The sequence below is a fragment of the Gracilinanus agilis genome, chromosome 4 (assembly GCF_016433145.1).
Source record: "Gracilinanus agilis isolate LMUSP501 chromosome 4, AgileGrace, whole genome shotgun sequence".
In the NCBI taxonomy this organism is placed as follows: Eukaryota; Metazoa; Chordata; class Mammalia; order Didelphimorphia; family Didelphidae; genus Gracilinanus; species Gracilinanus agilis.
The window spans coordinates 35,693,598-35,709,860 of NC_058133.1; the positions used below are offsets into that span (position 1 = coordinate 35,693,598).

Below are 16,263 nucleotides of genomic sequence, written 5' to 3' on the forward strand. Positions count from 1 at the left end.
AGGCCAAGTTGGGTGATCAAGGAAATCTTTCTGAGCTCGTCAATCTCATCCTCTCAGTGGCTGATGGGAACAAGGATGGTCGAGTCTCCTTGCCAGAAGCCAAGTCCGCTTGGGCTCTTCTTCAACTTAATGAGTTTCTGCTCATGGTCATTCTTCAAGACAAAGAACATACACCCAAACTGATGGGATTTTGTGGCGACCTCTATATGATGGAAAGAGTTGAATATACCTCTCTTTATGGAATAAGCCTCCCCTGGGTGATTGAACTCTTCATCCCCTCTGGTTTCAGAAGAAGTATGGATCAATTGTTCACCCCCTCATGGCCTAGAAAGGCTAAAATAGCCATAGGACTTCTAGAATTCGTAGAGGATGTTTTCCACGGTCCCTATGGAAATTTCCTAATGTGTGACACGAGTGCCAAAAACTTAGGATATAATGCTAAATATGATTTGAAAATGGTGGACATGAGAAAAATTGTGCCAGAAATGAATCTTAAAGAGCTAATTAAAGATCGCCACTGTGAATCTGACCTGGACTGCGTTTATGGTGCAGATTGTAGAACTAGCTGTGACCAGAGCAAGATGAAGTGCACTTCAGAAGTGATCCAGCCCAACCTGGCCAAGGCTTGCGGCTTACTCAAAGACTATCTGCTGCGCGGGGCACCCGGGGAAATCCGGGAAGAGCTGGAGAAGCAGCTCCAGTCCTGTGTCGCTCTCACCGTCACAGCAAACCAGATGGAAATGGAGCATTCTTTAATATTAAATAACCTAAAGACACTACTGTGGAAGAAAATCTCTCATACAAACGATTCATAGCGGATTTGTCAAACATGGGAAACTTGCCACTTAAGTCATCTTGACCAGTAAAAAAAAAAAAAAAAAGGCTCTTCCAACCCCTCCCCAATCCCAACTTTTCCCATCAAGCCTTGGTGGGGTCCAGGGCCCAATGGTCTCCCCAAGCTGGTGAATTTCTCGGTTGTTTGAGAGAAGATGCAGACCCTTCTGTTTGTACAGTTTACAAAGAACTTTTAACACAAATTCTCACCCAATTCTTATGACAGTCCTGGGGAGGGATACAGGGCAGGATTATTCCCCTTTTATGGCTCAGGAGAGAAGGTGTGCTCTGCTTCTAAGTGGCAGCCAGGGCTCTCGTTCCTGGCTTCGGCTCCTAGGTCCATGGCCCCTTCACATACTGGGCAAGTTAGGCCTTTGTATTTCATCTGATCAGAGATGTGAATACAAGAGCCTGCGGTCTGCTTCTCAAACACACCTAGTTGGTTCTTCACTCCTAATGCTGTGAAAATCCTCATTTACATGTGAACATGTTGATGAAATGGTTTTTGCAAGGAATTATGTTAGCCAAGAAGCCACTGCTGAAAAACATTGTGGTCAAATCCAAGCTGCTGTTTTCAAAATTAATTTAACTTTCATAGTTTACTAATATCTCAGCATGGCAGAATTTGCACATTAATGGGAAATTTCAATTGCTAAGCAGATAAATTAAATTCCTCTTTGGCATAAACAGGTCATGGGGTTTATCTTCAGTTTCTTTCCATTCTTACCTCATTTATTCAGATCTTGAATGCTCTAGTTAGTAAATTATAGATACCTCCAAATAGTTCTAGAACAGAACTTTGGGGGAACTGGACATTTTTTAAAAGCACTAATAAACAACTGCTGTCGGTCTATTTTTTGCACCAATAGATTACAAAGCATAAGATAAAATGGAATAATAAAAGGGCAGAAGACTTTTACCCTTACCTTGTCTTGGAATCAATACCAAGTATTTGTTCTAAGGCAGAAGGGCAATAAGGACTAGGGAGTTATTTGAGTCCAGATTAGAACCCAGAAGTCGCAGGTCCAAACCTGGCTTCTACACCCCAAGTCACCCAGCTGTCCCAAGGCTGTATGCTAAAAACCTTAATCATGGGCAAGGGCAGAGACTAATGAACTAGGTCAGCTTTCCTCCCAAGCCCTGGGCATTTAATGTTTGCAGTAGTCAATGGTAGAATCTGATTTGCATTAGGATAAAACTGGCCAAGTGACTTGGTCAGACTTCTAGAAGGTACTGAACCAGTTGGGATGGAGGGACTCAATTCTACCCTTTGTTCTTGAGGTGTGATACACATGAATTAATCATGAAATCTTAATGGAAGGACCTTTCAAATTCTCAGTGAAAAAACACTAAGGTACAAAACATTTCCAAATACCATTTCACATCAGTTGATGGGCACACACTGAGAAAGCCTTTACCCAGCAGTCTTCCCATGTATAACTGGGACAAAGGGTTAGCACGGAGGACTGAGGGCATTTTACTTGTATATACTTACTTCTGGCATGTATCTTCAAACTGCGCACAATGACAATCTTTTTTTCCTGTCTCCCTAAAGTAGAACTTTGGGAGAAAGAGCCAATGTTTGCTGCTGGAAAAGATTCCAACTTGAATCATTTGTGTTCTCCAGCTAGGTCTAAATGTACATGGTGTATCTGGGCAGTGGACATTACTGAACTACCACGGCATTGTTCTCAATATTTTTTTAACAGTTGTACAGTTTTAAGGTCCTTTTCCTTTCCACTAAGCACCTGGTTTCAATAAATGGCTGGCTGGAAGAATACTTCCTAGTTGTAGCATTTCCTTAATCGTCTATCACAGCCAAAAGGAATCTTAAAATTAGTTTATCAACAGCTGTGCGGCTGATAGATGACCTGTCTGCTGTTTACATTTCCAAAGCCAGAACAGGTTATCAGTTCACATTTGTTTCATCAGGGACTGAACGTAAATAAGCATCACTGAGAAGCAAGTGTCAGTCACATCTTGCAGTCAAGCTCAACTAATACAATATGTTCAAAAAACAAGCATACGATACCACCACCACTGAGGCCGCCATCTTGGGAAAACGAACCATTGTTCCATCCTCTGCCTTTGTACTCCTGGTTAGAACTTTTATAAGCTCCATTAAGAACAGACACAGTTGTTGTTCAATAAGTTTATTGTCTTAATCTGAAAATCTTCATAGAAAATTACAGATTTTGATGTTTTAACTATCGGCTGCACGCTCCTGGGCTCTGAGGAAACTTGCCTTCTTCTGAGCAACTCGGTCTTTCTTCTGGGCAAGGGACATTTTGGGGCGGTTCCATCTACCAAGCAAAAAAAAGCACCAGGATGAGAATTCACAAATGCAAATCAGGTAGTCTTTACAAATGCCTCCAGAGCTACCCCCAAATAGGGAGGAAACTGGATTCTGTTGGATGAAATCATAGGGATGGCTGGTCAGCCTCAAAATGGCTGCTTTCCCCTCTCCAGTGGCCCATTACTCTAAACCCATTTAATTCTCAGGCAGCACCATTTGCCTTTACTCCAGATCTATGTATGGGTCCATTACAAATCCATTTCCTGGGTACATGCAGACTGGCCCTCATTTGGCATTTCTTTTATTCATTTCTGAACCACTTTCTATCATCCACCTCAGGACCTTGTCCTCTACCATAACTCCCCTCAGGCCTCTCTCTTCTTGCATCAAGTGACCTGCCTCTCATGCCATGTCAGGATTCTTTCCATCATCCTCCCTTTCATTTCCAACCTCTGATGCCTCTTCTTCCTCCAACTTTCTCTTGACCCCATTAACAAACTTGTACAAAGACAACCTCTGAGCCTACACTGTCTTATTTACTATCCCCTCTTAACCTCTTACAGTATAGCTAAAACTCTTTAAGTCACTAATGCCTTCATGTCCCAAAATCCATTCTCTTTCGGCTCTCTCATCCCTTCAATTCCCCAATGCTACACACATTCTGCTGGGTTCCCAACAAGTTCCCACATTGCAGTTCTCCTTTTCCTACACATATTCTGCCCCGTTAATCCATGCTTCGATGTCACACCAAACCTATATCTAGTCCTGCATTTTGATCATCTGTGCTGCTCATCTCCATCCAAATACTCTGAAGTCTACACTCCAAACTCAACAAATTCTGGCCCCAAACTGCTCCTCTGGCCATCCCTATTTCTGAAGATGAGATCACTACCATTATCTCCCTGACCCAAGGAGGAAATCAGCTAGCTCAGACTTCTTTCTCCCTTGCCAGTCTATTAAATCATTTGCCAGGCCTTTTCTCAAATCCTCCTGAGCCCTTTCACTCCCCCACCTGCCCTTCACCCTCAGTGCAAGCCCTTGCTTCAGGCTCCATCCTGTTCCATTTTCAATCCTTCCCCCCTCTGTGGCTGCAGATGCTTTTGGTTCCAACTTACCTTTGTGTCTTCCATATTCTTTCCCTTTATTCAGTCCTCATTCCAGCCAAAGTAGACTCCCACAATTTTCCACCTACCCTTTCCCATTCTTTGTGCCTATGTGCGTGCTCTGCCCTATGGGGAATGGGTTCCTACTTCAACCCCAATCAACTACTAGGCTCAGGCATCTACTCCCCCTTGTCATTTGTGACACTTCCAAGCTTTATCTAACCTCTCCCATCTCAACTAACTCACTATGGAGCTGATAGTATCAAAGCTGTATTACATGTGTGTCTCTTACATATGGGAAGTTCTGAATTACTGAACTGAGCCATAAGCTGACAAAAACCAAATGACAGTAAATGCTCGCTTACACAGATTTTAAAAGATAAAATGACACCAAATTATCTTGTCTTAGGATAGAACGAGGTACCTCAAAAATGTCAATTCTGAGGCAAATCGATTTCTATCACCATAATTACTTTAGCAAACCTGGTTCCCCTTGCTTCCGCAACATCATGCAGAGCTAGTGATCGAGTTTGCAAATGAACACCAATAGCTTTGCTCTCACCACCACAGGGGAGAAAAGCCCATCGGTATCAGAATCCAGTAATTTTTGCAAAGTACAGCATTTCCAAACCATTATACTTGTACAAAAGCAGAAGGCTGAACCAGCAAGAATGTTACCTACCTTTTCTTTTTAACTTCCCTCTTGGGTTTCTTTTCATACACTGGATTCTCCCGTATACCAGCGTGAGCTTTCTTGTACATCTCCTCCATCTGAAATAAAGGAAGTCAAACAGTATTTGGTTCTCTTTCAAGTGCCCCATCCAAACCGTCTATGTTACTTAAGTGGCAAGAATATTAACAAACACTGAATCTTCCAAAAAGAAAATAATTTGAGATAGATTACATCCTGTCAATGGTCACTATTATCTGCTTCAACCTTATTGATACTCCTATAAAACCAGAATGCAATTCATAATTGGCGTTTTTCAGTGCATTTGGTTTCCCCCACTGAATTCATATTTGGCTTATATTCTATAAAAACCTAACTTTGTAATGTTAAAACTCCTTGTGGGAAGGGAATCTTTTGTTTTATTTCAGAAAAATAACCTTTCCTTTCAATGTCTCAATTTTTCCCCTCTAGACACTATTTTAAGATAGTCTTATTAAGTACAATTTCTGCAAGGATTTTTCAAGAGCAACCAAAAACTCGAGTTGTTCCCGCCAATAGTATAGAATTCATTGAGTCAAAATATTTCCAGGTTGGTTATCAGGTTTACTTCCTGATCAATTATTCCAGCTACACTTTCTGAGTAAAGAATAAATCAAGCAAGGATTTATTAAACACCTCCTTTAAGCTAGCATCTGGGAGATGCACCAAGGATAAAGAAAAAACAAATACTCCTTCCCCACAAGGATCTTAACAGTCTAACTTCTGTCTGTACAGACAGGGACATACAAAATACAAACCAGGTATAAGGTAACCTTGGGGAAAAGGGTATTACAGCACCTCAGGGGGAGATAACATTCTTCCTGATGGGCAGTTGCTAAGACTTCATGGCAATTAAACAATTTTATCCAGATTCAACAAATATCTTGCCACATGAATAGCTTTAAGTGCAATGGATAGAGCCAGACCTGCAAACGGGAAGTCCTTGGTTCAAATCAGACACTACCTAGCTATGTGACTTAGGGCAACTCAATTAACACCCGTTGCCAATCACTCTTCTGCCTTGGAACCAATACACAGTATTGATTCTAAGACAGCAGGTAAGGGTTAAAAAAAATTAACAGCAGGAAAATGTTAACACTGCCCAGACTTAAATATTAAGTGTTTAAGATCACAAATTAGAGGAATTACACATTCTTGTCACGGTCATCAAATTCTCTTTGTGTGTGTAACTGTCAATTACAACCTAAGGGTGAAAGAGAAGTGCTCTGGATCTTTTCATTAAGGGGCTATGTTTAAGAGCATTTTAATACTCAATTTGTGGCTGACAGGCCAATGACTCACACTGCCAAAATACTAGGTGAAGCAGGCAGTGCAATTACCTCCATTTTACAGATGAGGAACCTACCTGAGGCTCAGAAGGTCATAGGTCATAAGCACCCTGACCCTCACTTCCCAGGTTCCTGATACAGTCTGGGTCATTAAAACTGTCACGAGCAAAACTTTTGGGCATACATTGTTTCTTTTGGCTTCTTCTGTAAATGAATGCCTATGCTGCCCTGCATCCACTGTTCCCGTTTGGACACGGCACAAGAAGGGCCAGGGCTGGAAAGCCCATTCGTATGACTGGGAGCTTTTAACACCAAATATGGTAGGTTCTTTATCATCATGTCCAAGTCTACAAATTTGCTTTTTACACTCAGCAGAGAAATTTCTGAAACTTGGGGAGCACCCAAGACACTCAGGGTGACCACAAGAAAGACCTGGCAAGGACCACCAATCTTCAGACCCTGGTGGGATACACGGTCCTTGGCAATGGTCCTTGCACTTAACTGGGAAAAAAGTAGTCAAAACCAGAAAATCATCCGCCTATTATACAGGTCATGAAGGCTAAGGTTATCTAAATCAGGTATCAAGTATTTTTAAATAATTTTTTTTTTTAACTTTTTACTGAAACAATGACCAGGCAATTACTTATGTTGCCCTCATCCTGTGAGGATGACACTGCCATGAATTATCAAATGAGGCCTTTCTCCCTTTTCTTTTCCATCTATTTTGAGAATGATCAAGACAAACATATACTATAAGGATAAAAAATGACAAAGGCTGTTATAATAATATAAATTAGTATTTTAATTAAAGCCATGCTGATAGATAGTTATTAGACCACGCGCTTGTAAGAATTCAAAACCGTGGCCCTCGCCATTATTGTCTCCTGTCTCCTATCTGCTGGCCAAGAGGCCACACCCCCTAACCCAGGAGATTTAAACTCTTTTCTGCGTGGAAACGGGCCCAAAGAACCGGAAACGAAAACCCGTTGGACCACCGGAAATGTAGTTTGATAATTTCCACGTGTCCATAGAAAATATATATACTTTTAGATGGCATTTCCCAAATTTCACTTTTACAATACTAACAAGAAAAAAAAAAATAAACCTCAACTAAGTTGAAAATCTATCTACCAAAGATTTTTTTCTTAATTCAAAGTTTATTTCCCCTATTATATGTAATAACAATTTTCAACATGTTTTCCGAAATTGTAAGATCCAAATTGTCTCCCTCTGTCTGGTCCTTTCCCTCCCTCATCTTGGAGATGGTAAACAATTTGATCTGGGATATATATGTATTAACACGCTAAACATTTCTATATTGTGGTCATTGTTGTAAGAGAATACATAAAACCCAATAATAAAACCGTGAATAAACTAATGTGAAAGACAGCATGCTTTCATCTCCATCTGGCTCCAAAAGTGCTTTCTCTGGAGGTGGATAGCATCCTTTGTCCTAAGTCCTTCAGTAATGTCCCAGATAAGATTTCTTACAATCTGGTTTGCCTTTGCATATAATCTTCCTAAACTCACTAGGTTTGCACCCTCTTGCTCCTCCAGGCATGGAGGAAATTGTGGCTGGCTCCCACAATTATTGTGGGATGTGTTGTGGATAGCAACAGCAAAACCCTAATGCCCATGTTTTTGGCCACTCATCTCCCCACCATGACTTCATTTTTGGACTTGTTGTTCCCCTGCCCAAGGGACAAAAAGAAGTCACAGCAGACCCCCCAATGAAAGGCCTCCAAGGCAAGCATCTTAACACAGTTCTCTCATTCATGAAGAGGACTGAATGACTCCTCTCCCAAACACACACCATCCATGTGAGCCATGATTTCCACATTAAGTCCTATGCTGTGGCTAACCATGGCCCAATAAAGCCTTCCCTCTATACCAAATTCTTTAACCTAAAGGGAAGAGACCAATGAGCCCATGATACATTCATCTCTCTTTCCTAAATACCTGTAGTAAAGAACAGGATTCTATCAGCTTAACTTTTCTATTTAACAGTGTGCATGCTCACAGAAAAGCCCTAATCAATGCTTAAGGGTTCTATCAACTTAGTTGGAAGCTCTTTTCTCAAGCACTTCACAAGCACTGTTGACTTTCTTAAATGCCTTCAAAAGAATTCCTGGCCCAACTGGGCTTATTACGGCCAACTTCTTACCATGTCAGGAGTGATATTGTTCTTTATGTACTGTGAGAATTGTTTTTTGTAAGCGTCTTCATCTTCTTCCATGAGATAACGCATATAATCCGCAACATTTTGGCCCATAATGTGCTTACGATGTACTTCAGCATTGAATTCTTTACTTTCTGAATCATAGCCAGGGAAGCGTTTAGTACTAAGACAAAATTATAATCATTAGTATTTCAGCAGAATTACATTTGCATACAGATATTACACAATACCTGCCATCAGTCCCGTCTTGAAACAATTGCATCATAAGCAACTCAGTGAATGGGATATCATCATTCAGCAGCTAGACTAGACTAGACTCCAAGACTAGAGATATGGTACAAAATCCCAATGCAAAATTTTAAAGAGACCTAAAACAACTCTCCAAGGAAAATATCAAAATTAAGTATCAGTAAAGATATGCCTATGAGGATATGATTGTGGATTTAGACAATCACTATTTCAAATATTAGTAATATGGAAATAGGTCTTGATCAATGACACATGTAAAACTCAGTGGAATTGCTCATTGGCTATGTGGGGGGGGGGGGTGAGAGGAAGGGAAGGAAATAACATGAATCAGGTAACCATAGAAAAATATTCTAAAAATTAAATAAACTTAATTTTTAAAAAATATCTGCCTAAGATCCCAATAAAAAATAAAATCACAATGTATATTCATCTTCCATATAACCTTATAATAATCCTACAATGTAATACTCTAAGCTTGTCTGAAATAATTAGCACACTATCAATAACTGAAAGCTATGCCCAAATCACCAAATATATCACACTAAACACAAATCCCTCAAATTTCTTACCCTAGCAAATCCTTGATTTCCCACCAAAATGAATCATAAATTGCAAAATAAAGTGACTGAAGTGAAAACTATTCCTTGAAACCTATTCCTTCCAGCACCTGAGAATCTTTAATAATTTCTTTTCTTTGGGGTGAAGTGTAAACACTAGGTAACTATAAGTACCTCTACCCCCCAAACTGCCCAAGGAAAACATGATCCTAACCCATCTTATTTACCTGTGAGGAATAGACAGACCACCATCCACAGCTCCCTTAAGGGCCCCAAAGACTTTGTTTCCAGTGGTAGTTCTGGCAAGACCTGCATCCAGGTAGCATGTAAAAGCACCAGGCTGACCATCGATGCTTTCCACATTGTACTCATCTCCAGTCACTTCCACCTGACCCTCATAGATCTTGTCCATGCCAAATCTGTTAAGAAGCTATTGACAAGAAAAACACCTAAACATACATATAATATATATACAATATATAAACAAGATGTTTGAAAAATTTTCTTTAAAAATATTTCTTGACATCAAGTTCCAATTCCAAAATTTAAGCTTCTTTCACAAATAATCCTTTTATAGGACCTAATCTTTCTACTTCTCAAAAACTTATTTTAGCTCCAAACATCCCTTTATATGCCTATTTCTTACGTGTTATTTCCTGAGCAAAACAGTCATACTAAAAATGAAAACCTATTATTAAACTAAAAAGCAAAGGGGCTACAAGATCATGCTTCATAACTACCTTTATCTCTCTCCATTTTGGAGGGAATAAAGTGCTGCCATCTAGGGGCTGATGGCAAAACAATAACCTACCTGCATCCCCCAAAAAATTTAAGATACCCATGAAAAAAGTTCAGGCACAATTATACTTTTATCATACAAAGTCAAACAAATGGGACTTAACTGTGATGTTTTCACAGCCATTTTTCATATCCTATAAAGAGCAGCAATTCCAGGAGGTCCCAAGTTGCTTCTATCTTAAACTCAGAAAGCTGAGATTTTTTTTGTTTTTAAAACCCTTACCTTCTGTCTTAGAATTGATACTAAGTGTTGGTTTCAAGACAGATCAAGGACTAGGCAATGGAAGTTAAGTGACTTGCCCAGGGTCACACAGCTAAGAAATGCCAGGACCTCCAATCTCCAGGTTTGACTATCCACTAAGCCACCTAGCAGTTCCAAAGCAATTAAAAACAAAACCAAAAAAACTATCTTTAAACTGATTCTAAGACAAAAGAGTAATAAAGGTTAGGCAATCAGAGTTAAGTGACTTTCCTGGAGTGTCACATAGCTAGGAAGTATCTGAGGACAGATTCGAACCCAGGTCCTTCCAACTCTAGGCCTGGAGTTCTATCCACAGTGCTACCTACTTAGATGCCCCTTTAAAGGCCCCAAAGTATAAACATGCACATCATAATATATCCTCAACCAATTAGCTATGAAATGCAAATATAAGCACTTAACTAAAGAGAAAAATCACTCCCATCTCAGAAATTAGGGAAGTAACTAAAACTTACCCTGCGGGCCAGCAGCAGGCCTGTACAATAAGCTGCAGCATAATTTGTCAGGCCAACCTTCACACCATACTTTGGCAACTCATGTGCATAAGCTGCACAGACAATCATATCGCCTTCAATTCGGGCATAAGCAATCTTTAAAAAAGAAAAAAGTCAGCTATTAGTATTACTAGAATCCCAAAATGTCATTGTTTTAGTTATTATCCAGGCTGTCAATTCACCACCTATGTAAAACACTGAAATGAGCAACATATTATGTTAATAATGGAACAAATCAATAAAACAAAACTTTTATAATGCATAAAGACTAGATAAGCAGAGGAACAAGTCACAACTAAATAACATTGCTTGTTTAACACCAATATTCTTTTAAAAATCTATTCATTTTCCTGGGCAACTATGGGATTTGATTAATTTCACCTATACATTTCAGGCTTAAATACTAAATCCATAAAAACAAGCTACTCAAATTTATGAAATATCCAATATAATAAAGACTTAGTAAATGGATTTAAGAAAAAAAGGTAGAAACCCCAAAATTCAGAAAACCAGTTTGGACAGTATGATTGGCCCAAGTTAATAAGAAAATAACACTATGATTACAAATATCTTGTAACAATAGTTTATGTGGATGAAATACTTTAGTTACTTTGTAATCATACATGACCTTTCTTTAAATGTTTCATTTGATGCATTTGGTTTTTATACTAAGAATGAAATGCAACCATAAATCACTGTATTAGCTATTTCATGTTCCTCAACTAAACCCTCTCTTAACAAAATATGTCAAAATCAATGAATTGATAGTAACATAACATTCTGTCCAGTAATTTCTAGCTTCTGGAGAAGGGGGTAATGTATTCTCTGAAACCAATATTAAATCAGTATCTCTTCTCTTCATAACAGGCAAGTTGCAATCCCTATTTAACAAAGAAAAAACTACCTTCTTTAGGTCTTGGTTCTTTTAAATGTGAAGTGAAGATAAAAAACATGATTCCTGGGGGCAGCTGGGTAGCTCAGTGGATTGAGAGCCAGGCCTAGAGACGGGAGGTCCTAGGTTCAAATCCGGCCTCAGACACTTCGTGGCTATGTGACCCTGGGCAAGTCACTTGACACCCCCCCCCCCCCGTTGCCCACCCTTACCACTCTTCTGCCTTGGAACCAATACATAATATTATTCCAAGACAGAAGGTAAAGGTTAAAAAAAAAAAAAAAAGATTCCTAAAGCCAGTTACAGTGATATCTTGCTATTTCTTTTCAATATTCCTACTTTACAAACGGGTGAAAAAAATGAGAAACATCTAGAAAACAGATGTTGGGGGGATGGGGATGTTGGGAAAAGTATGCTTTCACAAATGGGACAGAGAATAATTGCCAAATGATTGCCAAAAATGATCAAATATTTCTCTACTCCACGTACTACTTCAAAAAGACAAGTTTAAATCCCAGAGAAAGCACAAGACCACAAAAGACAAAACAAGAGGCCAGTAGGAGGTGGATTTCTTCTAGTTCTTCCTCTCCATTAATCAGTTCCACGTTTCTAAAATGAAGCAGAATGACAGAAGAGAATACCTAGGAGAAAATGAAGTGGCAATAGTGGCAAATGCTGTAGAGAGAAAGAAGAAAAAAACACAGATTTGGCAAGTGGACTATTCCTAATTTTGAGACTATCAGTCCAGTGGTGGAGCAGATATCAACCTGCAAGGAGTAAGATAGCAAGTGGATGACAGAGCAGGACCAGAGGACAGACACTAGCCGATATGGTGAAGCATGGGGACTCGAGAAGCTTTGGGCCAAGGTTTCTTCCTTGATGCTAATTACAGACATTGAACATTCTTTGATGAAGGAGAGAAAAGAATGAAAACTTTTTCATCTTTGAGACTTCTTAAATTCTTAATGCTAAATTTGTCTGTGATTTTAAGAAATGCCACCCATCAGGAACCACAGATCTCAACATTACTTTGGAGCAAAATAATCTAAATATTGTTGCAACCAATTGTCACTTCTTGCTGGAAAATACAACTTGCCTGGCAGATGATATCTCTGTTGGTGACTCGAACTATCATCCTGTATTTTGGTGTGTTATATTTGTTTTTATCCTGGATTACTAGGCGCTTCCGTGCATAATAATCGGTTTTTCCCTCTGAAAAAAGAGATCAAGATTAGGAGGACAAATCCACCAAAAGTGAAAGAAAACACAAATTCTTTGGGTCTCGTTCACGTTAAATGCCATACCTCTCCTTCTCCTGAATTTCACTTGATACCTCTTGAAGTAGGCCTTATTCTTGACAACTTTAACAAACCCCTTGGAAAGAAAAAGAAAACGTGAATTGTAATAAAGATGAATACACGTGCAGGAAAAGCTATAAAAAGCCAGTCTATTACAAGTTCCCAAAAGCAGAGAAAAGCTCTTTTCCAGTACCCAGTGCTTGGGATGCTACGGCAATTCCAGGCTTTTCTGTGCCCGCATTCTTCATTCATTTGTTCAGAGGCCCTTAACTGCAACGAGCCAGTCCCTGCTCCGTGAGGCCTGGAGTCCGCCAAAGCTGCAGCAGTGACTCCCCGGCAGGAGGCCCAGCCGGGAAAGCTGTGCCGGAAGTGAGGACTGCACCAACCCTCTCGGCCCCGGTAAAGCACATGGAGAGCCGGTCCGGTCCCCGGCGCTCAAGTAAGAGAGACCCGCGACCAGGAAGGACCCCTGCACCCCGGCCTAGTCAAAAAGCCCGGCCCAAAAGTCAGCATGAAGCCCGCCCCTCTCCGCGATCTAGCCCGACCAAGCCTCCCCAAGGCGCCCTCTCCCCTCCCGGGAGGCCCTCGGCCGCTGCCCCAGCGCCCCCTGACTTGGCCCTAATCCTTCGAGAAGCTCCTTCCACTCCCCGGCAGGCGTGTGACCACTGCCCCGGCGCCCCCTCCCCTCCCTGGAAGGGCCGCGCGCGGCCTCCCGGAGGCCGCCATTAGGCCACGCTGGGAAGCAGACAGGGCTGCCGGCCGCTGCCACTCCACAATCGAAATCCATCCGCCGCTTAGATGGCTCGTGCCGCGTTCCCGTCAGACGTGGGAGCAGATACAGGGGTCCCTCAAGCCCCCCGACTGCCAGCGTCCAGTCCGTACTCACCATCCTGCCGAAAGAGACCCGCGCCCTCGGCACAGACGAGCGGGCCCCGCAGCGCTAGGGGAAAAAAAGGGCCAGGAACCGAGCGCAGGCGCAGTATGTACACCCGGTCACTGACGCGACGCTACGTGGGAAAGAGAGGCTGCTCGGGAGAGAACCGAGGAGAAGGTCATCTTCCTGCCCCCTAGCGTCCAGGAGGAGCCTCAACACGCCAATCAAGGCATGTAGGTGACACGTGGGTGTTTTCCTTTGCTTCTTCCCACCCATTACAGGTGTTAGACTTTGCTCCCCGAACTTGCCTTTTAAAAACAACTTTTTTTTCAGGTAGGTGTGACTCATGAGGTCCCGGCTTCAAATCCAGCCTTAGACACATCCCAGCTTTGCGACTCGCTCAACCCCCTCATTGCCGAACCCTCTCCGCCCTTTTGTCTTGGAACCAACTCACAGGATCGAGTCTAAGATGAAAACGAAGGTTTTAAAGAAAAAAAATTAATAAACAAACACACGTTCTTTATAGCCGCATCGCGTGGGGGGGGGGGGCCGGGAGGTGTACAAAGTCAAGCAAAAGAAATTCTGGCTTTAGTCAGGTCAGAAGCCTCTGGGGACGCGTGGGGAGGGTTCCCTCAGGTGAGTTCCCCGGGGCCAGACTGCTTCGTTCCTGGAGGACCCTTCGCCTACAGTCCTGTCATGGTGAGTCTCTCTATAGTGCTTTGTTGTTGTTTTTAAGCCCTCACTGTCACAGTAATAGCTGAAATAAATAAATATATATAATATAATATATAATATATAATTATAATATATTTTCTATTGTCAGATATTACATGTCGAAACTAAATTAATATGTAATATAAATAAAATAACTAAAATTTAAGAAGACAGAATTAAATGACTTGCCCAAAGTCACACAGCTAGGAAGTATATGAGGTCAGGTTTGAACCCAGGACCTCCCATCTCTTAGGCCTGACCCTCAATCCACTGAGCCACCTCTATGAAGGTATGTGCCGCACTTTTCACACAATAAATAGGTACTGTTATCCTCATTTTATAGTTGAGTAAACTAAGGATAAAAGAGATTAAAGTAAATTGTCCCTTAACTGTCTGACAGAATTCAAGCTCAAATCTTTCGCAACCCAGGTGGCCTCGTTACCTACCTGCTGCCATTTGTATGTAGATGGCATCCATCAGTGATGCTGTGTCCTTTCTTTGACTTCCCCCCTCTCCACTCCCACTGAGGAGAACTCATTGTCAATTCTTCCAGACGTGAGCCAGGGTACAGGTACTCTCCAGTGGGAGGGCGTCTCTCCCCACACGAATAGCAATATTCCCTTCTCTAGAGTTCCCACTTCTCATCCACTGAGTCCTTTCTGGGGGCCGTCGGCAGAGCTGCTCTGTATTAGAAAGGGGAGTCAAACCAAAAAAGGGGGGCTTCAGCTTCATCCTACCCAGCCACCCACCAGGGCACAGGAGCCTGGCCCATTTGGGACTTGCCATCAGTCTTCCACTTCCCTGATTCCACCTCTTATTCAGAGAACAATTCTATCACTGCAACTAAAAAGATCAAGATAACACTATCACATTACGTCTAGAAATGCCCAGGTGAAAAGGCTGGCACTTTCGAATATGTGTTCACCCCCCTAGAAGAATGTAAACTCTGTGAGAACAAAAATTACCTCTTGTTTCTATTGGTATCCCCAATGCCTCTCAAAGTGCCTGGCACATAACAGGTGCTGAATAAATGATTGATCCTGGATGAATGGTATTTAAAAAAACCAAGTCTTTGTTTCTGGGAGAAAATTTGACTCTTTAAAGGTTTTCTGTGTTTCAATTGATTCCCTACCTCTCTTGGAAATCAAACTTTTATCAAAGATATTTCATGTAAACATTTTTCTCGATTCATGAAAAAAAAATAAAATTTTATAGAACTGAAATGATCTATTTTAATTTTTTTTAAACCCTTGTATTTCGGTGTATTGTCTCATAGGTGGAAGATTGGTAAGAGTGGGCAATGGGGGTCAAGTGACTTGCCCAGGGTCACACAGCTGGGAAGTGGCTGAGGCCGGGTTTGAACCTAGGACCTCCTGTCTCTAGGCCTGACTCTCACTCCACTGAGCTACCCAGCTGCCCCTGATCTATTTTAATTTTTAAGATCTCCTCTTTAATTAAAAATTCTCTATTGAAAGTAGCTATAGAGAGCAACAATGTGATTCAGGGGATTGAGATCTAAGCTTTAGATGGGAGGTGCTGGATTCAAATTTGACCTCAGACACTTCCCAACTGGGTGACCCTGGGCAAGTTACTTGACCCCCATTGCCTAGCCCTTATCTCTCTTCTGTTTTGGAACTAATACACTGTACTAAATTCTAAGATGGAAAGGAAGGAAGGAAGGAAAGAAGGAAGGAAGGAAGGAAGGAAGGAAGGAAGGA

The 16,263-nt window shown here is 41.4% G+C and overlaps 2 protein-coding genes and 1 non-coding gene across 5 annotated transcripts in view; 1 reads left to right on the forward strand and 2 right to left on the reverse strand.

Moving 5' to 3' along the window:
• The window catches only part of DIPK1A (divergent protein kinase domain 1A), a 34,330-nt gene extending 31,629 nt beyond the window's left edge, over positions 1-2,701 (forward strand). For both annotated transcript variants that reach the window (XM_044673157.1, XM_044673158.1), the window contains one exon: positions 3-2,701. In XM_044673157.1, coding sequence (XP_044529092.1) covers positions 3-815 — 813 coding nt within the window. In that variant the 3' untranslated portion in view covers positions 816-2,701. The remainder of the gene's footprint in view (positions 1-2) is intronic.
• Positions 2,702-2,971: 270 nt separating this feature from the next.
• Positions 2,972-13,929, reverse strand: RPL5 (ribosomal protein L5). 2 transcript variants are annotated; one of them, XM_044673184.1, is made up of 8 exons: positions 13,844-13,929; positions 12,964-13,033; positions 12,756-12,871; positions 10,729-10,863; positions 9,444-9,646; positions 8,396-8,573; positions 4,916-5,001; positions 2,972-3,137 (listed from the first exon to the last, which is right to left on the reverse strand). In XM_044673184.1, the coding sequence occupies exons 1-8, from the start codon at positions 13,844-13,846 to the stop codon at positions 3,038-3,040; spliced, it is 891 nt and encodes a 296-aa protein (XP_044529119.1). In that variant the 5' UTR covers positions 13,847-13,929; the 3' UTR covers positions 2,972-3,037. The 2 variants fall into 2 exon arrangements, with proteins under 2 accessions (XP_044529119.1, XP_044529118.1); XM_044673183.1 differs by having other exon boundaries at positions 4,916-5,004.
• Positions 4,632-4,769, reverse strand: LOC123248195. The gene has a single exon (XR_006506270.1). It is a non-coding gene; the product is annotated as a small nucleolar RNA SNORA66 (small nucleolar RNA).
• Positions 13,930-16,263: the final 2,334 nt, after the last annotated feature.